The 20,688-nt window shown below is 63.5% G+C and overlaps 1 protein-coding gene across 3 annotated transcripts in view; it reads right to left on the bottom strand.

The window, feature by feature from the left end:
* Positions 1–1,838: 1,838 nt before the first annotated feature.
* Positions 1,839–20,688, bottom strand: part of LOC102447234 (anoctamin-7) — a 35,439-nt gene continuing 16,589 nt past the window's right edge. Inside the window, exons 10-23 of one of the 3 annotated variants that reach the window (XM_075906378.2) lie at positions 20,163–20,259; positions 19,250–19,393; positions 18,261–18,398; positions 17,635–17,733; positions 17,152–17,254; positions 16,077–16,188; positions 13,734–13,788; positions 13,132–13,229; positions 11,704–11,840; positions 11,116–11,321; positions 8,905–9,047; positions 7,026–7,116; positions 5,890–6,049; positions 1,839–4,113 (exon numbers count right to left, since the gene is read on the bottom strand). In XM_075906378.2, the coding sequence (XP_075762493.2) occupies positions 4,082–4,113; positions 5,890–6,049; positions 7,026–7,116; positions 8,905–9,047; positions 11,116–11,321; positions 11,704–11,840; positions 13,132–13,229; positions 13,734–13,788; positions 16,077–16,188; positions 17,152–17,254; positions 17,635–17,733; positions 18,261–18,398; positions 19,250–19,393; positions 20,163–20,259 (1,615 nt within the window). In that variant the 3' untranslated portion in view covers positions 1,839–4,081. Of the gene's footprint in view, positions 6,050–7,025; positions 7,117–8,904; positions 9,048–11,115; positions 11,322–11,703; positions 11,841–13,131; positions 13,230–13,733; positions 13,789–16,076; positions 16,189–17,151; positions 17,255–17,634; positions 17,734–18,260; positions 18,399–19,249; positions 19,394–20,162; positions 20,260–20,688 lie in introns of all 3 variants that reach the window. The other 2 variants (XM_075906379.2, XM_075906377.2) reach the window with 2 other exon arrangements.

The following is a 20,688-nucleotide window of genomic DNA, read 5'->3' as shown; positions in this document are numbered from 1 at the left end:
AAAAAAATTAAGAAAATACTGAAAATAAGGTATTTTCTGTTTTTCCGGCTGGGCGCCCGATAGAAGCCTGGCAGGGGTGGCCGGGAGGCGGGGCACAATCGGTACTGGAAGCTTCTGGTTCGTCTGACGTAGGAGTGACGCCTTGGGGAGGAGGAGAAGCCCCGTCCGTGCCCCCGAGCGCTGGTCAGGCGCGTTGTGGAGCCGTAGCCGGACTCGCTCGCGCTTCACCGGGACTGTGCGCGGGACGGGCAGTGCCCTGGGATCTGCATGGGCCCGGGTCAGTCCTGCTCCCTGCCAGCTGATTTTCTCACCCCGACTCCCTCCCGGCCAGCCCCACTTCCTGCTCTGGTCAGGAACTTGGACCTTTGCCGTCTATGCTGACTCCCCCAGTCCTATGCTGGTGGGGGAAGACTTAGCCAACCACGGGAACCGGGCTAAGAGGGTGGGAGTGGTCACTCGCAGCCGGGCTAAACAGGCCTCTGCACCTAAACCGTTCCTGAGCCTCCTACCAGGGACCAGCCTGTGCACCCCAACACCAGAGACCCAGACACGTGACAGAGCCAGACCCCAAACCCACACCCACAGTGCAGCAGCGGATGCAGTTCCTGAACCGCTGGCGGAACCAGCCCATGAGCCGGAGCGGGTGGAGCAGCCAGGGCCAGGATCGGAACCGGCCGCAGAAGGCACCACGGAGCCTGCAGCAGCAGCTGAATCTGCGCACGAGGCCCCACCGGAGCCTGCAACGCAGCCCAGCAGGAAGTGGTCCCTCACCCGTAGAGGTACCCGCCGCCTCTGCATCGCTGCCGGGGACCAAGCCTGACGTCTCCAGCAGCGAGAGAGCAGTTCCAGGCAGAACAGGAATCAGACGAGAGCCTCAAGGGAGCTTGGATGGCGGCCAGCAGAGACCCACCGCCCCTCAGCTCCTCCAGCAGGTCCAGGTTTGTGGCCGAAAGAGACGTTTACACCGCGCGTCTCTTTCTGGTGGGCACAAGGAGGCTGGCGCCCTCGGAGACAGTTGATGGTTCCAGCTAAGTACCGGGAAAAGCTCTTGAGCTCAGGCCACAGTCACCCTGGCGGCCATGCTGGGGTGAACAGAACCAAAGACGGGCTGAGAAGGTCATTCCACTGGGCGGGGATGGGCTAGGAGGTGGCTGGCTACGTCCAGACTTGTGGGGTGTGCCAGCAGGTGGGGAAGCCCCAAGACCAGCTCAAGACACCGCGACAGCCCCTCCCCTTAGAGAGGTCCCATTCCAGCGTGTAGCTGTGGCTATTATGGGCCCTTTCCCTAAAAGCCCTCCAGAGGGAAACAGTTCACACCGACCCTTGTGGATTTTGCCACTCGATGGCCTGACGCTGTGGCTCTAGGGACGCTACGGCCAGGTGCTTCCTGGCCCCCCCCCGGCGCCCCCAGCGGCAGCTGCGTCCTCGTGGCCCTGGCTAGCACAGGCCTGCAGCAGGCTGCTTCGCCCTCCGGCCGTGCCCACCCCTTGAGCAGGGCTCCCGCCAGGCCGGGCTAATGGCGCGTTGGCGGGGGCTGGGTTTCTGAACCCCTCCCCGACGGCTGGGCTCAAAGCCCAGCTCCCAGCAGCAGCACAGGCGAGAGCAGCTCGTGTTTCCAGAGCCAGCCCCTGCGCCGCATGCGATGCCGGGGGAGCGGGTGCTCAGCCACAGCCAGCGTGTGCAGCGAGGGGATGGGCCCCTGCCCAGAAATGGGGTGCTGCCCTGCCTCGCTGAGCCCTCCCGGCCAGTCCCAGGCCAGGGAATCGCTGCCCGGGCCCGGCTCCGTGCCTGGGCTGACCCAATGCCCCCCCCCCACACACACACGACCACACCAGCCACCGTAGGCCTTTCCACGTTTATTCATCCCCCGAGGCTGGGCACCCCCCAGGCTCAGCGGCGTCACTAGGCAACTGTTAAAGGACATGGAAGAGGCCGCACCGCTTGGCCCCATTGCGCGGCCACACTTGACCCCGCAGCGCCCCCTGTGGTGCATAGCGGGGCTGCAGGGCACGGGGAGGGACGGGCCCCCTTCGACGGAGCCCCTTGGAACACGCCCGTGGAGGAAACCCGGTCAATGGTGGAAGCTTTTCTAGAGCCGCGAAGTTCTAGCGCCCCAGCGTGGTGGCCCGACGTGCTGGCCTCTGTCTGCGAAGCGTTCCGACCCCGGCCGACGCCCACGGGCCTGGCCCTGAACATCTGCAGCTTGGAGCCAGCTGCAATTGGCTTCACAGGCAGGGAGCAAGTGGCCCTGCCCCCCGCCCCCCCCGGCCGGTGCATACACCCAACATGCTATAGGCAGGGAGGGGGTAGCGCGGTGAGGCACTTAGCATGAACCATGGTGAAGAACACAGATAACGGGGGGGAGCCTCTGCCAGGCTGGGTTTTAGTCACGCTAAAGCCCGACGTTTCGCTAAGCCCGGCTCCACATGCAACATGCAGAATTCCAACACGCCGGCTCGATTTGTCACAGGGGCCTGGGAGGTGTTGGCTGTTCGGTGGCCAGGCAGCCTCGGGGTAGCTAGACGGTAGGGCTGTGTCAGAGCCACATGATCTATGCAAATTACTAAACGGCGGCAGTTGACTGACGGACGCCAGCCATGGTGCACAGATAACAGATGGGTTCAAACCTTAGCTGGCCTAATACTCCTCCCAGGAGTTACAGAACGGATGGGCAGAAAAAAACCCTCGTTTAAGTCATTGTCAGGTTCCCTGGGCTCCTGGAGGTGTCTAAGGCCCTTCAAAGCTGCTCTGGTTCCTCTTCGGCTTGGTATTGCATCCGCGGCATTAAAGTGATCCCTGGGGGGGGGACCCTTTGGTCTTTATGGAGAGTTGTGCTGTTTCGTTATAACAAGGCATGTGCTTGGAGGGGTGGGGGAGCTGTTGTTTCCAGGACTATAAGCTGTCCAGTTTGGTGAGGATTTATCGTCACCACCTCTCTGGGGGGGGGTCAAGCCACAAGCATCGTTAGCACATAAGAGCGGCCAGGCTGGGTCAGACCAAAGGCCCATCTAGCCCCGTGTCCTGTCTGCCCGCAGTGGCCAATGCCCGGTGCCCCAGAGGGAGGGAACAGAATAGGGAATCCTCCCGGGATCCCTCCCGTCGCCCAGCATAATGTGAGACATGGACCCGTGGGTCTGACATGGGGACGGGCCCCCCTGACTGACAGACAGAGGACTGGATGTGTGGCTGGCTGGCTGGCTGCCCCCGGCCTCTCCTGCCCACCTCACGCCCTCTACAGCCCCGGCCCCCAGCGCGGCCAGAGGCCAGCCCAGCCTGCAGGAGCTGGTAACGCTGCTCTGGAGAACTTCTGAGACGAAGGCCAAGGAGAGAAGGGAGCTGGGCCGCCAGAGCCGGGGGTGGACGAGAAAAGCCAGCACCGGGCCGTGGGGGTCTCGGGCTCGGCTGGCATCTCCTCGCAGCCCTGACAGGAGCCCTACGTCAGCGCCTTGGGGCTCTGGGCGCCCCGTGGCTCAGACCCACCGTGTGCCTGGGGGGATGTACATAGGACAGGGCGGGGCAATGCAGGGGGGTCTCCCTGCTCCTCCCTGGGACGTTTGCATCAGAGCGGTTGCCAGGCATCGCTCTCAGAGCATCCTTCCTCTGTGACCCGGGACGGGGCGACCTTGGCCTGACAGCCGGCCCCGCTCACAGCGATCAGGCGGGTGGGTCACTGCATGGGCCAGGGGCAGCCGGACACATGGGGCTGATCGCCTGCAGCGTCACCAGCTTCAGAGCCGTCACGGCCCGGCTTGGAGCACTCCAGGGGCGAGCACGGGGCGCCCTGGGACAACTCAGCCTGGACCCCGGCAGCAACCGGCTTCCTCCGTCAGGCTCCGGATACTCCTCGTGCACCAGCCGCCTCGGTATTCACAGCCAGGCCGGTGTCTCTGATGAGCCTTGCCCAGGCACCCGGCAGGCTGACAGTCGTCCGTGGGTGCCTTGCTGGCCCCTCTGGACAGCTCCACGTCCGGCTGCTTCCCCCTCGTGCCAGTGGGCAAGTCACACGGTCGAGCTTGGAGGTCACAGCCAGCTCTGCCGTCCCCTCTGCCCAGCCCCGGGGGGCTGCTCCCCGGTGGTGCTCCTAGGTCATGCTGCCGACTGAAAGGCTGCTTGCTGTGCAGGGTGCAGAGGGAATGGCAGGTTAGAATTCGACCAGTGGTAGCAGCTCTGGACCCGATCCTGCAAGCCAGGGTTGGGGAGGCTTTGGCCCACACGGTTGGAGGATCGGGCCCACGCCGTGGCACTGTGGGGTTGGGGATAACAACACTGGCAAGCAGGGGAGGGGGTAAAACGTTGGTGCCTCGTTCCAGCTCTGCAGGAGGACACGGAAGAGGGAGGTTGGACGGGGCCCCCCAGGTGCTGTCTGCATTTCCCCAGGCAGTGCTGCGCTCTTCCTCCAGCTGATGTGAAACTGCCGTGCTGCCGTGAAACACCCACGTGCCCATTCTCCTCCAGCCTCCCACCACTCTGCAGCAATGAGTTCCCCAGTTCACACCCCAGGAGCTATGGTGTATAAAAGCATCTTGGGCACCCAGCAGCCTTCTTTCCTGCACTCAATCCCGCCTGGAGGAGCCCCCTTTACCAGGGCGATTTCTTACCTCCAGCCCTTCACAGCTGTTAGCTGAGGTTGCCACAATTGTCCCCCTTAGCATGAAGATGGCCCCAGTCCCAAGGGCACTCATGGATTGGCCAGAGAGTGTCAGGATTGGCCATTCGGGCTGTCACGGGTGAGCCAGGACAAGGCAAGAACCACGGGTGTGCATCGCACAAACACAACACAACACACTCACACAGTACAGCAAGCAACAACCATTGAGAAACAGTGGCAGGAGCAGCTCCCAGAATCTCTCACACGGGGGCTGGATCCTCGCCGAGGCTGGCCCCGGAGTCCATTCCAGGTGAGCAGAGAGATCCAGTTAGTCACCTGGCCTGACCTTACCGCCGATCCCACTGGATCTCACACTGAGGCCACCCCTTCCCGCCTGCCGAGCCCTGCCGAGAGCTTTGGGAGAGGACGTGGTGGGTTCTACCACAGGAGTCAGCTGGTGCCTGGAGCGCTAAGGCAGGCGCTCTCTGCGTCCAGCGGTCTGGTGTCCAGACTGACTCCGTTCACAGGGGTATGGGCTTGGCTGCTGCTGCTTTGCCCTGGCAGACGTGTCCATACCCCTGCCAAGAGTAGAGAGCTCGGGAACGGGGAGCGCGGGGAGCTAGTGCAGAGGCGGGCTGCAGGTTAACAGCAGGGACTGAGCTGGGATGATTGAGTCAGGGCTGGTCCTGCTTTGGGCAGGGGGTTGGACTTGATGCCTCCTGAGGTCTCTCCTGCCCTAGGAGCCTGTGACTGGACTGCACAGGGGCACAGAGCCGGGCTGGAATGTCACACACTTGTCCGTGTGATGCGCAGCGGGAGTTGGAGTTCTGAGGCCTGCACTTTAGTAACTTACCGCAGCACAAAACTCCGTCTCTCCAGACACGCCGTCGCAGAGAGCCCAGCAGGGCGCCAGGCGAACAGCTGGCAGGGGAACGACACAGCGAGAGGCAGAGACCTCAACCGTGGGGCCAGACCTCAACTGTCCCCCTCCCAGCCTGTCTAGCACAGGACGTCCCTCACCATGGGCCAGTGCTCCCTGTAAGATGAGCACTTGGGCAGCCACTAGCAAAGATTCAAATGCCACCCAGGTGACTGACCGAGCACCCAGAATCGGCAGGGTGTGTTGCTACTGGTGGTGCACATCTGCACATGCCTTGGTGCACATAAAATTTATTCCACACCTGAATGGAAAAACAATTGAGTGAGCGTTGCCCTGGCTCCCCTGTTAGTTGCTTGCTAACCTGCGTCTGTTTCACAGAGGGACAAGGACAGACACGCCCGCAGGCTCCTCACGCACTGACCTGGCGAAGCTGAGTCGTGACTCACCGTCAGCAGCACCTCCTGGTTATCGGCCAGTGCCTGCTTGGCTAAGTAACGCTCTCGCTTGATCTTCAGCTCCAGCGACTCTGGGATGTCGGGCACCAGCCAGTCGATGAGGCGCAGGAAGAAAAAGACCACGTGCTGATGGGCGGGGGGAGAGGAGGAGAAAGCAGTGATGGGAAGCAAGGACAGACGGACCGAAAGCGAGACGCAGGGACAGGCGGACAGAGAGAGAGGGAGGGAGGGAGGATAAAGTCACATGGAAAACAAGAAAAGGGGACACGGTTCAGCGAGGCTCCCGGCGAAATGGCCCAGCTGTCCCCCCCCCCCCCCCCCCCCCCCGAGTCCTTGGGACGTATCCACAGCTCAGGTCTGGTCTGGACTGGGCTCGCTGGGTGAGGTTTGAGTCTCCAGGCTGGTTCTTCCTCACTTCAAAGCAAATCCCTGGAGCAAACCCACTTGGAAATAAACAAGCCAGGTTGATGCGAGGGGCTGGGACGGGACAATCCTAGAATCCCAGGGTTGGAGGAGACCTCAGGAGTCATCAAGTCCAGCCCCCTGCCCAAGGCAGGACCAATCCCAACTCAATCAACCCAGCCAGGGCTGTGTCAAGCCAAGACTTAAACACCTCTAGGGATGGAGATTCCACCCCCTCCCTAGGGAACCCAGCCCAGGGCTTCCCCCCCGCCTAGGGAAAGAGTTTTTGCTAATATCCCACCTAGACCTCCCCCGCTGCAACTTAAGACCATTGCTCCTTGTTCTGCATCCACCACTGAGAACAGCCTCTCTGGAACCCCCCTTCAGGGAGTTGAAGGCTGCTCTCAAATCCCCCCTCACTCTTCTCCTCTACAGACCCAGATCCCTCAGTCTCTCCTTATAGGTCACGTGTTCCAGCCCCCTCATCACTTTGGTTGCCTCCGCTGGACCCTCTCCAAAGCGTCCACATCCTTTCTATAGTGGGGGGCCCAGAACTGGACACAATACTCCAGATGTGGCCTGACCAGAGTAGAAGCCCCCCCCCCCACCTCGCTCTCAGCTCCCCGGCCCAGCCTGGGTCGAGAACATCTGGCAGGGCCCAGAGCGGTGCAGGGGCCCCACGGTGCCCGCCCAGTCTCACCTCGAAGGCAATGATGAAGCCCAGGCGGATGGCCAGCAGCTTCCAGTAGAAGAGGGTGTAGTTCCCATTGGCATCCCGGAAGGCCTTGTACCTGGACAGAGGCAGCACTTTAGGGGGCTTGGCTGACAGCCCCACGTGCCAACCACCCCCCAGAGCCGCGGGGGGACACGCAGGGACGGCAGGCCCCATGGCCCAGTCAGCCCTGGGTGCCTGCTGTCCTGCCAGGGAGAGGCCAGCGAGTGCCAAGGGGCATGGAGCCTTCCTGGCAGAGACCCGCCAACCTCGTCTCACACGAGCCCCGGGGAGGCCTCTGCAAATGGCCGTGGTTCTGCTCCACTGCGGAGAGCACCCTGGTCTTCTCGTCCCCGCCTCCCAAGCCTCCTCTGCTGTCCCTCCACTACCCCCTTCCCTCCCCCATCCCCTTGGCCCCCCACTGCTCCCCTTCCCTCCCCCATCCCCTTGGCCCCCACTGCTCCCCTTCCCTCCCCCATCCCTTTGGCCCCCCACTGCTCCCCTTCCCTCCCCCATCCATCCCCCACTGCCCCCTTCCCTCCCCCATCCCCTTGGCCCCCACTGCTCCCCTTCCCTCCCCCATCCACTTGGCCCCCCACTGCTCCCCTTCCCTCCCCCATCCTCTTGGCCCCCACTGCTCCCCTTCCCTCCCCCATCCCCTTGGCCCCCCACTGCTCCCCTTCCCTCCCCCATCCCCTTGGCCCCCCACTGCTCCCCTTCCCTCCCCCATCCTCTTGGCCCCCACTGCTCCCCTTCCCTCCCCCATCCCCTTGGCCCCCCACTGCTCCCCTTCCCTCCCCCATCCACTTGCCTCCCCCATCCCCTTGGCCCCCCACTGCTCCCCTTCCCTCCCCCATCCCCCTGCCTCCCCCATCCCCTTGGCCCCCCACTGCTCCCCTTCCCTCCCCCATCCCCTTGGCCCCCCACTGCTCCCCTCCCTTCTCCCATCCCCTTGGCCCCCACTGCTCCCCTTCCCTCCCCCATCCCCTTGGCCCCCCACTGCTCCCCTCCCTTCTCCCATCCCCTTGGCCCCCACTGCTCCCCTTCCCTCCTCCATCCACTTGGCCCCCCACTGCTCCCCTTCCCTCCCCCATCCTCTTGGCCCCCACTGCTCCCCTTCCCTCCCCCATCCCCTTGGCCCCCCACTGCTCCCCTTCCCTCCCCCATCCACTTGGCCCCCCACTGCTCCCCTTCCCTCCCCCATCCTCTTGGCCCCCACTGCTCCCCTTCCCTCCCCCATCCCCTTGGCCCCCCACTGCTCCCCTTCCCTCCCCCATCCACTTGCCTCCCCCATCCCCTTGGCCCCCCACTGCTCCCCTTCCCTCCCCCATCCCCTTGGCCCCCACTGCTCCCCTTCCCTCCCCCATCCTCTTGGCCCCCACTGCTCCCCTTCCCTCCCCCATCCCCTTGGCCCCCCACTGCTCCCCTTCCCTCCCCCATCCCCTTCCCTCCCCCATCCCCTTGGCCCCCCACTGCTCCCCTTCCCTTCTCCCATCCCCTTGGCCCCCACTGCTCCCCTTCCCTCCCCCATCCTCTTGGCCCCCACTGCTCCCCTTCCCTCCCCCATCCCCTTGGCCCCCACTGCTCCCCTTCCCTCCCCCATCCCCTTGGCCCCCACTGCCCCCCCTTCCCTCCCCCATCCCCCTGCCTCCCCCATCCCCTTGCCTTGCTGCTCCCTGCCCCTCCCCCATCCCCTTAGCCCCCCATTGTCCCCCTCCCTTCTCCCATCCCCTTGGTCCCCACTGCCCCACCACCGCTCCCCCATCCCCTTGGTCCCCACTGCTCCCCGCCCCTCCCCTTGCCCCACTGCCCCACCACCCCTCCCCCATCCCCTTGCCAAACTGCCCCCTCTCCCCAGGCCCGGCACCTGCACAGGGTGTGGTTGGTGGCCATGTAGCCGGGAGGGGAGTAGGCCAGGGTGAAGTTCACGAAGCCCTGCAGCTGGCTGTCGTGCTCATAGCGGTAGAGCAGCCGGGGCAGGAAGTCTGAGGTGAAGGCGATGAGGAAGGCCTGGGGGGGTAAAGGGCAAGTCGTCAGGGTCATCCCCCTCCCCGGGTGAGACGAACAGCTCCGCTCCGCGGGGCCGGGGTCCTGCCGCAGGGGGCGCAGGGCAGCTGCACGGGGGCTGGAGGCCGGGAGGGGAGGGACGCGGCCGGCAGGGCTCTCAGGAGGAGAGTGGCCGAGTCAGTGCAGGTGACAGCCTGAAGAGACCTCAAGAGACCGTCGGGCCCATCCCCTGCACGGACGCTGGTCAAAGCATCCTCCAGCGCCGCGTTTCTTAAACTTCGTTCCGCAGATCACTGGTGCTCCGTGGACAACTCGCCGGTGCGCCACGACCTCCTCTTTGGCTTTGTTACTTCTTTGGGCGTTTTCGTGAGACAACTATTTTTTTTTTGTTTGAAGAAAATTGTCACAGATGTTCCTTTCTAATTAAGAACGTTTTTCCACTTTTCCCGGTGGCCCAACCTCCCGAGGTCTCCCTGGTTACGCCCCGGTGCTTTTTTTTTTTTTTTTTGCTCTACAAACTTTCCCTGGCCCTTTTTTTTTTTCCATGCAGTATTTTTTGAAACCATCTGGCAACCCTAGGTGTTCCGCATAAAAAAATATTGTTTTGTGTGTATTGTTTGGTGTTCCGTGGTCTCCAAAAGTTTAAGAAACACTGCTGTGGTGCAGCTAGTCTTTGTCTGTTTCCAGAGAGTGAGCAGTGGTTCCCAGGGACCAGTTCTGTTCCGTAGCTTCCGCAACCATTCGGACAATGGCCTAGAGCACACGTCAAAAGTTTGCAGAGGATACCAAGCTGGGAAGAGCTGCGAGTGCTTGGGAGGGGCAGGGTTAGAATTCAAAAAGAGCTGGACACACTGGAGAATTGGGCTGCGGTAAACAGGATGAAATTCAATAAGGACAAAGGCGAAATGTTCCACTTAGGAAGGACCAGTCTGTCGCTCTCACACACAATGGGAAGTGACTGCCTAGGAAGGATCACTGTGGATCCGGGGGTCATAGTGGACCACAAATTAAATGAATCAACAGTGTATCACTGTTGCAAAAAAAAACCCAAACCCCCATGAATATCATTCTGGGCTGTATTAGCAGGCGCATTGTAAGCAAGACACGAGGGCTGTGTCTAGACTGGCAAGTTTTTCCACAAAATCATCTGCTTTTGCAGAAAAACTTGCCAGCTGTCCACACTGGCCGCTTGAATTTCCGCAAAAGCACTGACGATCTCATGTAAGATTGTCAGTGCTTTTGCGGAAATACTATGCTGCTCCCGTTCGGGCAAAAGCCTTTTTCCGAAAGACTTTTGCGCAAAAGTGCCAGTGTAGACAGCAGAGATTTGTTTTCTGCAAAAAAGCCCCGATTGCGAAAATGGCGATCGGGGCTTTTTTGCGCAAAACCATGTCTAGATTGGCACGGACGCTTTTCTGCAAAAAGTGCTTTTGCGGAAAAGCGTCCTGCCAATCTAGACGCAATTTTCCGAAAATGCTTTTAACGGAAAACTTTTCTGTTAAAAGCATTTCCAGAAAACCATGCAGTGTAGATGTAGCCGAGAAGTCTTTCTTCTGCTCTATTACCCGCTGATTAGGCCTCAGCTGGAGGATTGTGTCCCGTTTTGGGTATCACACTTCAGGAAAGATGTGGACAAATTGGAGAAAGTCCAGAGAAGAGCAACACAAATGACTAAAGGGGTAGAAAATATCCCCCAGGAGGGAAGACTGAAAAAACAGGCTTTGTCTAGTCTGGGAAAGAGGAGATCGAGCAGGGACAGAACAGTTTCCAAGTACCTAAGAGGTTGTTAGAAAGGGGAGGATGATCGCAGAATCCTAGAAGACTAGAACTGGAAGGGACCTCAAGTGTCATCGAGTCCCATCCCCCACCCTCACGGCAGGACCAGACACCGTCTAGACACGATACATTGTTCTCTTTCTGAGGACAGGACAAGAAGCAATGGGCTTAAATTACAGCAAGGGAGGTTTAGGTTGGACATTAGGCAAAACTCATTGTCAGGGCAGATACAGTGTCAGGGATCTCGGTCACCAGGGGTTTTCAAGACCAGTTAGGCCCCAAGCTCTGCACTCACATTGACGATGACGGAGATTTGAGCCAGCACCTCCAGGATGAGGAACCAGACGCCGATGTCCTGGGCACGGTAGGCCACCGGGCGCCGGTACTCGCACACAAACTTCTGGGCGTCCAGGCGGATCTCCACCCAGTTATTGAGCAGGGCGAAGAGCGGGGCCAGCGGGAAGGCAGCCACGAAGATCGTGATGAAGCCAAACTGCAGCACTGCGGGCCCGAAGGAGCAGGGGGTGAAGCGGCTGTTCAGCCAGGCTCTGCCCCCCCACCAGTATTCCTGCAGCACCCCAGAGCGCCTCCTGCTGGGAGGGACAGGGAGTGGAGTACCCGGGATTCCCCCTCACCCCTACCTCCGGCTACAAATGGCTGGGGGCTCCCTGCAGAGAGAACAGCTTTTATGTAGAGCTCTAGCACCACCGGGTGTGGCCCGCGCTCCTCCCCAGCATCAGGGTGGGGTCCAAAGCTCCCTCCCTCCCTTTAGGCGGAAGCCCCAGCCGCCGGCGGTCTGGGATTCCCACGCGGGCTGAGCCCGAGGGGCTGGGCACCAGCTGCCGGTGCAGCTCCCCCCCCCGGCGGCCGCGCCCCAACTCACCCATCTCCAAGTACTCTTCGAAGAGCCCCTCGCAGTCAATCAGCTCGTAGTCCTCCTCCCAGCGCGGGGGCTCCTGGCTGATCTGCGCGCCCCGCACCCTGGCCAGCTTGCGCTTCTGCCGCCAGGCCTTCAGCTTGCTGCAGAGAGGGGAGGGGGCACAGCGAGGGTCTCGGGGCTGGTTCGGGGTGTGCACAGAGGGGGCCTGCACGGGGCCAGAGGGAATGGGGCACACGGCCTGGCCTGGATGGCCCCAGTTTCCCTGCATCCATCGCAGGTGGCAAGTGCCCTGTGCCGGGTGCTCCCTAGCCTGCCCTGGGTGCTCCCTAGCCTGCCCTGGGTGCTCCCTAGCCTGCCCTGGGTGCTCCCCAGCCTGCCCTGGGTGCTCCCTAGCCTGCCCTGGGTAGGGTTGCCAGATGGCTGAAACAAAACTACCCAACACCCCTTCCCCACCAAAAAAAAAACACCAGGAAAAAGTTCTGTTGAAGGGGAAAAAAAGGGGAGGGGGGAGACCAAAGGCAGAAAAAAAAAGGACTCCAAGGACTTCTTAAGCCAAAAAAATTAAAATAAAACAGCATTAAAACAGCGTGTCCTCTTAAAACAGGGGAGCCATCGAGCACTAAGACCCAAGGGAAGCATTGCTTCCCCTAGGTCTTTTGGCCAGCAGCCATTTTGTGCCGGCAGCCCTGGGGAACCAGGTAACCATGGGGGCTGGGGCGGGGGGCTGGGGGTGTTGGGAGCGGGGGGGGGAGGTCGGGCGCTGAGTGTTTGTGGGGTTGCCAGGTGCCCGGCATTTTCTCCTCCTGGCCGGGGAAAATTTCAGAAAATACCCGACGTCTCAGGTGTCCGGGATTCTCTGAATTTTTTTACTGGACAGGCGGTGAAAATACCGGACTGTCCGGGTGAATCCCGCACACCTGGCAACCCTAGACCTGGGCCTGGCGAAAGAGAAACCTGCCCTGGATCTCAGCCGTCCGGACTAGGCTCCGGCTCAGCCCCTAGGCAAGTGTTTCTTAAACTATGTTCCACGGCACACCGGTGTGCCCCGAGACAGTCGGAGGTGTGCCGCGGAGAACAACAGCGTTCAAAATGGCCGCCCTTAAAGGGCAGGCGACCTTTTTTTTTTTTTTTTTTTTTGCTCAATAACTTGTCCCCTCTCCCCCGCCCCTTTTTTTGCTCAACAAAAAATCCTTGGTGTTCCTCAGAAAAAAAACATTATTATGAAACGCTGCCCTAGAGCCTCCTTTGCCAGTCACTGAACAGGCAGCTGCAGGCAGGCACCAGTCGGTAACCCAATGCTGGGGCCACTTGCAGGCCTGGCCCACCCCCACCCTTAGGCGCCTGCCTTGCTGCCCAGCCCTCTGGGGGGGTGTACCCGACACGGCCCCCTGTGCCTGGCCTCCTGCACGGCCAGCTCCGCGGGGCACTCACGGGATGACGAACTCCTGGATGTTGCTGACGATCTGCTTCCCCACCATGATGATGAACAGCTGCTGCGCCAGTTCGATCAGGCACCCCCCGGGGCCGCACTGTGGGAGCCAGGAGCACCCGGTGACTCGGGGTTCGCTCAGCCTGCCCTTCCCCTGCACAGAGCGGCCCAGCCAGACCCTGCCTAGGGGGAGAGACTGGCCCTTGGGAGATCCAGCCCCACATGCTCCCAGCGCTGGCCAGACCAGCTTCGCACAGGGCTTGTGTGGTCTCTCCTGCCTATCCAGGCCTGGATCCCATCTCTGCGAGGGACCTGCCAGATGCAACGCAGCAATGATCTGCCCCAGGTGGAACGGCCTGCCCGGCCCAGGCAGCATCAGGGAAACCCAGCAGGCCCCTGAGCCCACGGTGGCCAGAGAACAGAGGAGCATCTTTGAAGGGCTGGGGGGCGTGGGGGGACCCCGAGAGAGCTGGGAGTCTGGCTGATAGAGGACAAGCCATGGAAGCTCTCTGGCGTGGGGACTGGCTGTTTGTACAGCACCTAGCATCAGGGGGTAGTAGGTCCTAGCTGGGGCTCCCTGGGGTTTCCTGCCCCCGAGACTCACCTCCTCGTTCCTCAGGCCAAGCAGCGTGCCGTACTGCCCGGGGTACCCCACGAACCTGCGGGGACAGGAGATGCCCGGTCAGCCATGTCTCTCGTCCACGGCAGGCATCGGCTTGCTCCTTCCTCGCTGTGCCTAACCACTGGGGCAGACTGCCGAGGGGGCGGGGCTTCTGTCTCCCAGCCAGCCGGGAAGACGCGTTAGCCACGCCCAGCACAGATGACCCAGCAGCCCCCTATGGTCCCGCAGCTCCTTGCGCTCTCCCAGGCTGTCCCACACGTGGAGGCCCCCGGCGCCAGCAGACCCAGAGCAGCGTGGGAGGGCAGGGCCTGGGCGTGCGGGGTCAGACCCAGCGAAGGAGCTGCCAGTCCCTGCGGCTCTTTCTGACCCACGCGGCCTCCTCTCTTGCAGGGCGGCCCCCTTCCACCTTGCCTGAGTCCTGCCCTCACCTGAACCCTGTGACATGCCCAGGGGGTCAGGCTCGGCTCTGTGCCCAGCCGTGGGGCTGGGGTCAGGCTCGGCTCTGTGCCCGGCCGTGGGGCTGGGGTCAGGCTCGGCTCTGTGCCCGGCCGTGGGGCTGGGGTCAGGCTCGGCTCTGTGCCCGGCCGTGGGGCTGGGGTCAGGCTCGGCTCTGTGCCCGGCCGTGGGGCTGGGGTCAGGCTCGGCTCTGTGCCCGGCCGTGGGGCTGGGGTCAGGCTCGGCTCTGTGCCCGGCCGTGGGGCTGGGGTCAGGCACGGCTCTGTGCCCGGCCGTGGGGCTGGGGTCAGGCACGGCTCTGTGCCCGGCCGTGGGGCTGGGGTCAGGCACGGCTCTGTGCCCGGCCGTGGGGCTGGGGTCAGGCACGGCTCTGTGCCCGGCCGTGGGGCTGGGGTCAGGCTCGGCTCTGTGCCCGGCCGTGGGGCTGGGGTCAGGCACGGCTCTGTGCCCGGCTGAGGGGCTGGGGTCAGGCTCGGCTCTGTGCCCGGCCGTGGGGCTGGGGTCAGGCTCGGCTCTGTGCCCGGCTGAGGGGCTGGGGTCAGGCTCGGCTCTGTGCCCGGCCGTGGGGCTGGGGTCAGGCTCGGCTCTGTGCCCGGCCGTGGGGCTGGGGTCAGGCTCGGCTCTGTGCCCGGCCGTGGGGCTGGGGTCAGGCTCGGCTCTGTGCCCGGCCGTGGGGCTGGGGTCAGGCACGGCTCTGTGCCCGGCCGTGGGGCTGGGGTCAGGCTTGGCTCTGTGCCCGGCCGTGGGGCTGGGGTCAGGCTCGGCTCTGTGCCCGGCCGTGGGGCTGGGGTCAGGCTCGGCTCTGTGCCCGGCCGTGGGGCTGGGGTCAGGCACGGCTCTGTGCCCGGCCGTGGGGCTGGGGTCAGGCTCGGCTCTGTGCCCGGCCGTGGGGCTGGGGTCAGGCTCGGCTCTGTACCCGGCCGTGGGGCTGGAAGGGCTCCCCAGGTGGGAGGTTTAAGCCCGGCAGTTCCCGCCCCCCCAATGAAGGAGGTTTTGCCTGGGTCTGTGACTGCAGGGGCTGGGTCCAGGTTGTGGGTTTGACTCCTGGGGCAGAAGGGGAGGGCAGGTTTCTGGTTTGTCAGTTCCCAGCCCTCCTGCAATGGGACCCTGAAATCCGGCCCCGCACGCCGGAGCTTGGGGATTGTTTACACGTAAATCGGCTGCTAAGTCATCTGCTCTGAAGAATTTCAGCTGCAGCCTCTCTGAGCCAGCCCCCCGGGATCCGAGCCGCTTTCAGATGGGTGGGGGGGGCTTCTAGTGTATGAATAATAAACGGGGATCCCAGCAACCACTGCCAGGAGCCTCCGGAAGAGGGCGGAGCCGTTTCATGCGGGCGAGGGGGGCGATGGACTCAATGGGGCATTCAGAACCCTGGCCCCGGGGGAATCTCCAGGCCCACAGCAGGATGGTGGGTCCCTTGTGCAGGGGCGGGTGCATGTCGGCCTGTTCGTGCTCCCGGAGAACCCACGTCGTTCCTGCCCGGCTGCTCAGTGCGCACCTTGGATCTGGTCTCTCCCAGCACAGGATGTGGCTGACCGGGGGGGCTGGCAGGTATCTCCAAGGGGGGGCATCAAAATCAGCCCCCCTTCGCAGAACCGCTCTTCACAACCACCGTGCAATATGCTCATGGCTCACGGAAGCGTGCCTTCCACGGGAAGGGCGTGCACACTTCCACATGCACCCACACTGGCCACGTGTACTGATGCACACGTGTCCGCCACGTCGGTGCAGTGGTGAGTGGCACCGCTCCTAGCCCCCCATGACCGAGAGGCTGCAGCCACGGAGCCCCCAGCCGGCCTGCCTCCCACGTGATCGCCCACCATCCCGACCCCTTGCCCACGCAGCCGGGAGCAGCACCACGGCTCGCACCTGCCTTTGAAGAAGGCCACGTAGAAGGGGGAGGAGTAGAAGTTGACGAACTGAAAGATGAAGACTTTGAAGGTGAAGGCGTCCTCGTGCAGGGTTTGGGTCCGGTGCATCTCTGCGGAGGGGACACGAGGAGGCAGCATCAGCAAGTCACAGCTCCGGCCCGGGGGCCACGGGAGCCTGCGCTGCTCCCTAGGGGGGCTATAGGAGGGAGCGTCAGTTCCCACCCAGGCGGTTCCCCTGCTATGAAGGACCCCTCACACCACATCTGAGCCACCCTAGGCTCCCCCCAGACCAGGGGCGCTGACAGACCAGGGCCAGACCGTACAGGATTTCGCCTACGGTCTCCGGGCTGAGCCAACCCCAGGACCAATACACGTCCACCCAGAACCCCAGGCCAGGAGCCGGGTGTTTCCCCCATCGGTGACCGGTGCGTGTCAGAGGGTAACAGTCTACTCTGGCGGCAGGTTCTGGAGTCGCTCCTTTAGCTCAAGTGGGAACGGCGCTTAGGTGCGGCAATCCCCCTGGACAACCGTGATGGGATGGTGGTTACAGTCGACAACTGGGGGACTGGAACACCTATTGCACGAGGGTCTCTCTGCAGCCGGGCCCTGAGCGATAGGCACTCTGAGCTGACCAGGCTGTGCAGGAGCCAGGCGCTGGCAGGTCCCCAGCAGCGCCCTGCCCAGACCAGTGGAAAATGCACCAGCCAGTCACAAACTGCCCACTGGTGACCTGTGGAATGTCCCTGGGGACCGTCCGAGGTCTCTGTAGCCGGCCAGGCCTGGGGTGAAGGAACCACATTCGTTTCAGTGAAGTTTGGCTCAGCCCCGTCACGCCCACCCGGCGCGGCAGGCACCAGGGGGCCAAGGCCAGGACGTGCCAGCCCGTGGCTCAGGGCAGGGCGCCCCTCAGAGCTCGCCCTGAGCAGCGAATCTAAGGGTGGCACCGTCCCACCGAGCCCCAGAAGCCAGGAGAGCAGGTCGCTCCTGCCCTGCACACGGGTCCGGGCTGGGCCGCGGCGGAGGCCCCTGCAGGACACGGAGCAGGCACACCGCCACGGGTTTCTCCTACCTACCCCACCGGGTGAGCTTCTCCGCCAGCGAGGTGTAGACCTGGCTCATGAGGAGGATCAGCGCCAGGTTCACCAGGGTGCTGCTGATGTTCGCTATGTTCCCCGCCTGCAAAACAGCGAGACAAGCAACGCGCTCCCCAAGTCGCCCTTCCCCCGGCTCCGGGCCAGCGCCAGCCCCCAAAGGCGCTCAGGGCGCTAGCTCTATTCTATGGTCGGGGGAAGGCAGGCGCCCTGCCTTGAGGTCTGCAGGAAAGCCAGGAACAAAACCGGCTGTCCGGCGCTCTAGCCCCACAGCCCGGCCCCGGGGCCGGCTGAGCCCTGGTGTTCCGGGTGCACAATCCCAGCATTTGCCGCCTGAGGAGCTGCCCTCTGCAGGGAGGTGCCCAGCACTTGACTCCTGGCACTGGGGAAAGCAGAGCTCGCCGTACCCCGTGCACAGCCGGATGGCGCCGGCCGGGCAGGACTCCCGCAGCGCACAGGACTCACCTGGGTCATGAGAACGGCGTTGCCCGTGTGGTACATCACCACGCTGACGATGCCCCGGTACATGATGACGGAGACTAGGAAGATCATCACCACGCACAGCTGGGGGGACAAGAGGAAGCCCAGGGTGTCGGCCGTGGGCGGGACAGCCCGGTGCTGGGCGTGGGGAGTGGGTGGCGCACAGAGGGGGGAACGCCCCCAGCAAGGCACAGGCGTTGAGCCCCCTGAATGTTCAATGCCCGGCCTGCTCTGGGCAGGGGACCTGAAGGGTCTCCGGGGCCAGGCCTGGTGTCCAAACTCGGGGAGGAGGTTGTTCGCACCCCCGTGGGTCTCAGCCCAGCTTTGGGGGCTCCCTGTGACTCTGCCAGGCCCCTTCCTGTGCTTGTGGGGGACGGAGCCCGCCCCAGCTGGCGGAAGGAGAACAGGGGTCCCCTAGAGATGGACAGTCCACCCTTCCCACCCGCGCCAGGGGCTCCGTCAGTGGGGCCCGTCAGCAGAGCGGCTCCTGCTGGGGGAAGCCGGATGTGACACCAGACCCGGGTGCTCTCCATCCCAGCCACCCGTCAGCTCTAGCCCACCTGCTCACGTCTCCCTCCCGCGCAGGCAGGGGTCCCCGCCCTGCTCCTTACCATGATGACCATGGCCATGGAGCCCGTCAGGATGCGGGACAGGCGGTCCCGCTCGGGGAAGTACGGCTCCTTGAGCCCCGTGATGGGGTTCTGCTCCATCCGCGGGGCCATGGCAGCGAACTCGGGCCTGGGCCGCTCCTGCCGGAGGGGAAACGGAGCCGGGGGAGAGTCAGCCCCCCTCTACCTGGCGAGTTACCCCCTCCCAGGGCCCCCCACTGGGCCCTTCTGGACAGCTGGTGCCCGCAGGTGTGCCCGTGCCCTGCCACCTCCCGGTCTCCTGGAGCTCTGGGGTGGGGGCCCTGCTGTGGGAGGGCAAGTGACTTCAACGGGGCACCCCTGGGAAGGCTAAATCAATGGGCCAGACGAGCTGCAGCCGGTTCCCCAGGAAATCTCTAGGAGGAGGCAGCTGCTCCGAAGATGGCGTTTGAGTGCGTTGCCTGCAGGGCATTTCTGGCCACTGGGCCCTTGCCAGGGGCTCTGCAGAGACCTGGAGGGCAAAGGGGTGACTCAAACAGCCAGGGGGAGGCAAGTTGTGCGGCGCTTGGGGCTCCCTGGGTGGGGCTGCAGGACGAGCCGTCAGCCAGGGCTGGGACGAGCGGGGGCGGCTCTGCTCGGCTGCGGAGCACGTGCGCAGGCTCCGGCGTTTCAGAGCGTTTCCCTGCAAGCGTCGGCCGGGCAGATCGGTGCTGGCCCAGGAGCTGTGCGTGGCCCCGTGGGACTGGGGCAAGGGGCCCGTCGCAGCCTCTGGGGGGGGGGAGCAAAGTGCCCACGTGGCCACCTGCCAGCCTGCCTTGCGGGGTGACAGCGCGAGAAGGGGGCTGCACCGCCTGGACATACCCCGGGCAGCAGGGAGAGAGGGGCAGGTCTCTGCCTGGGAGAGGGGCGGCTGGGTCAGGACTGGCCTCTGCTTGGGCAGGTCTCGTTCCCTGCCCCCTCCGGCCCGCAAGCGGCCTGACGCCGGCTGGGCAGAGCCAGCCAGGGGATCCCACCTGCTCCTCCTGGAAGTCCAGGCAGTCCCAGTGGTGCGCCAGCGTGGCGCTCGTCCTCTTCCAGTGCTCCAGGAAGGTCACGGCCCAGAAGGACATGAAGACGCTGAAGAAAACCGTCCCGGGGTGGTCGAACAGGTACCCGACCTGCGGGGGCAGAGCACAGAGGGGATGCCCGGCCTCCTCACCAGGTGCAGACACCCTCCCCCCCGCACGTGCCCTTCCGTCCTCACTGCCCCAATTCACACCTCTGCCCCCCCACACGTGCCCTTCCGTCCTCACCACCCCAATTCACACCTCTGGGCCCCCCCCACGTGCCCTTCCGTCCTCACCACCCCAATTCACACCTCTGCCCCCCCGCACGTGCCCTTCCGTCCTCACCACCCCAATTCACACCTCTCCCCCCCGCACGTGCCCTTCCGTCCTCACCACCCCAATTCACACCTCTGCCCCCCCGCACGTGCCCTTCCGTCCTCACCACCCCAATTCACACCTCTGCCCCCCCGCACGTGCCCTTCCGTCCTCACCACCCCAATTCACACCTCTGCCCCCCCGCACGTGCCCTTCCATCCTCACCACCCCAATTCACACCTCTGCCCCCCCCCCGCACGTGCCCTTCCATCCTCACCACCCCAATTCACACCTCTGGCCCCGCTCCCGCCCATGCCTCCTCCTGGCCCAGGGGAGCTGGATGCGCTCCTGGAACTGGCGCCACCTCGCGCGAGAACAGCCCAGCCCTTGCTCCATTTCCTGCAGCGCCTGCTCCTGGGAGATGCTGGCAGCGGCGTAGCCAGGTGCTCGGCTGGACTCAGAGCTCCTGCACCCTGCAGTGCCTCCTCAGAGCCAGCAGGGAGTGCTCCAAACTCCAGCTCTATGGGCCCTGCCTGCCTCAGCCCCCCCAGCAGCCTCCTCTTACCTTAGCCATGGGGCAGATCTCCGAGATGTTCCAGGTCTGACACGTGTCGCACAGTGGACACATGAGGAACTGGCCTCCGCTCTCGCAGATCTCCTGCCTGGGGAGAGCGAGCACGGGGCTGGCTTAGCAGGGCACGGCTCCGGAGGAGACACTCGAGGCTAGCACGTCACCTACCCGACCTTCGCGACGTAGCCTCACACACGTGCACAGGTACCCACACGCACCGCCACGTGTGCGCATACCAGCATGTGCATGTGTGGGCACAGACACCCCTGTTCGTGCAGTGTCACTATCATCAGGGAATGTCAAAACCTGGGGTAGACTAGTGGAAAACGCCCCAAACACCCATGCAGCGTCTGACCCAGACTTGCTTGGGCCGAGACCAGCCAACATCTGGCAATGTCCACCCCAGAGGTGGAGCTTAGGTTCGTCAGGCTTGCTATCATCCCACAGAGGCGTCCATCTGTCCATCCACCTGTCTGCCCATCCACACATCTCTCATCCACCCCCCCATCTGTCCAAACTT

The sequence above is a fragment of the Pelodiscus sinensis genome, chromosome 24 (genome assembly GCF_052426305.1).
Source record: "Pelodiscus sinensis isolate ZL-2025 chromosome 24, ASM5242630v1, whole genome shotgun sequence".
NCBI lineage: Eukaryota > Metazoa > Chordata > Testudines > Trionychidae > Pelodiscus > Pelodiscus sinensis.
This window is presented reverse-complemented; position numbering and strand designations above follow the sequence as displayed.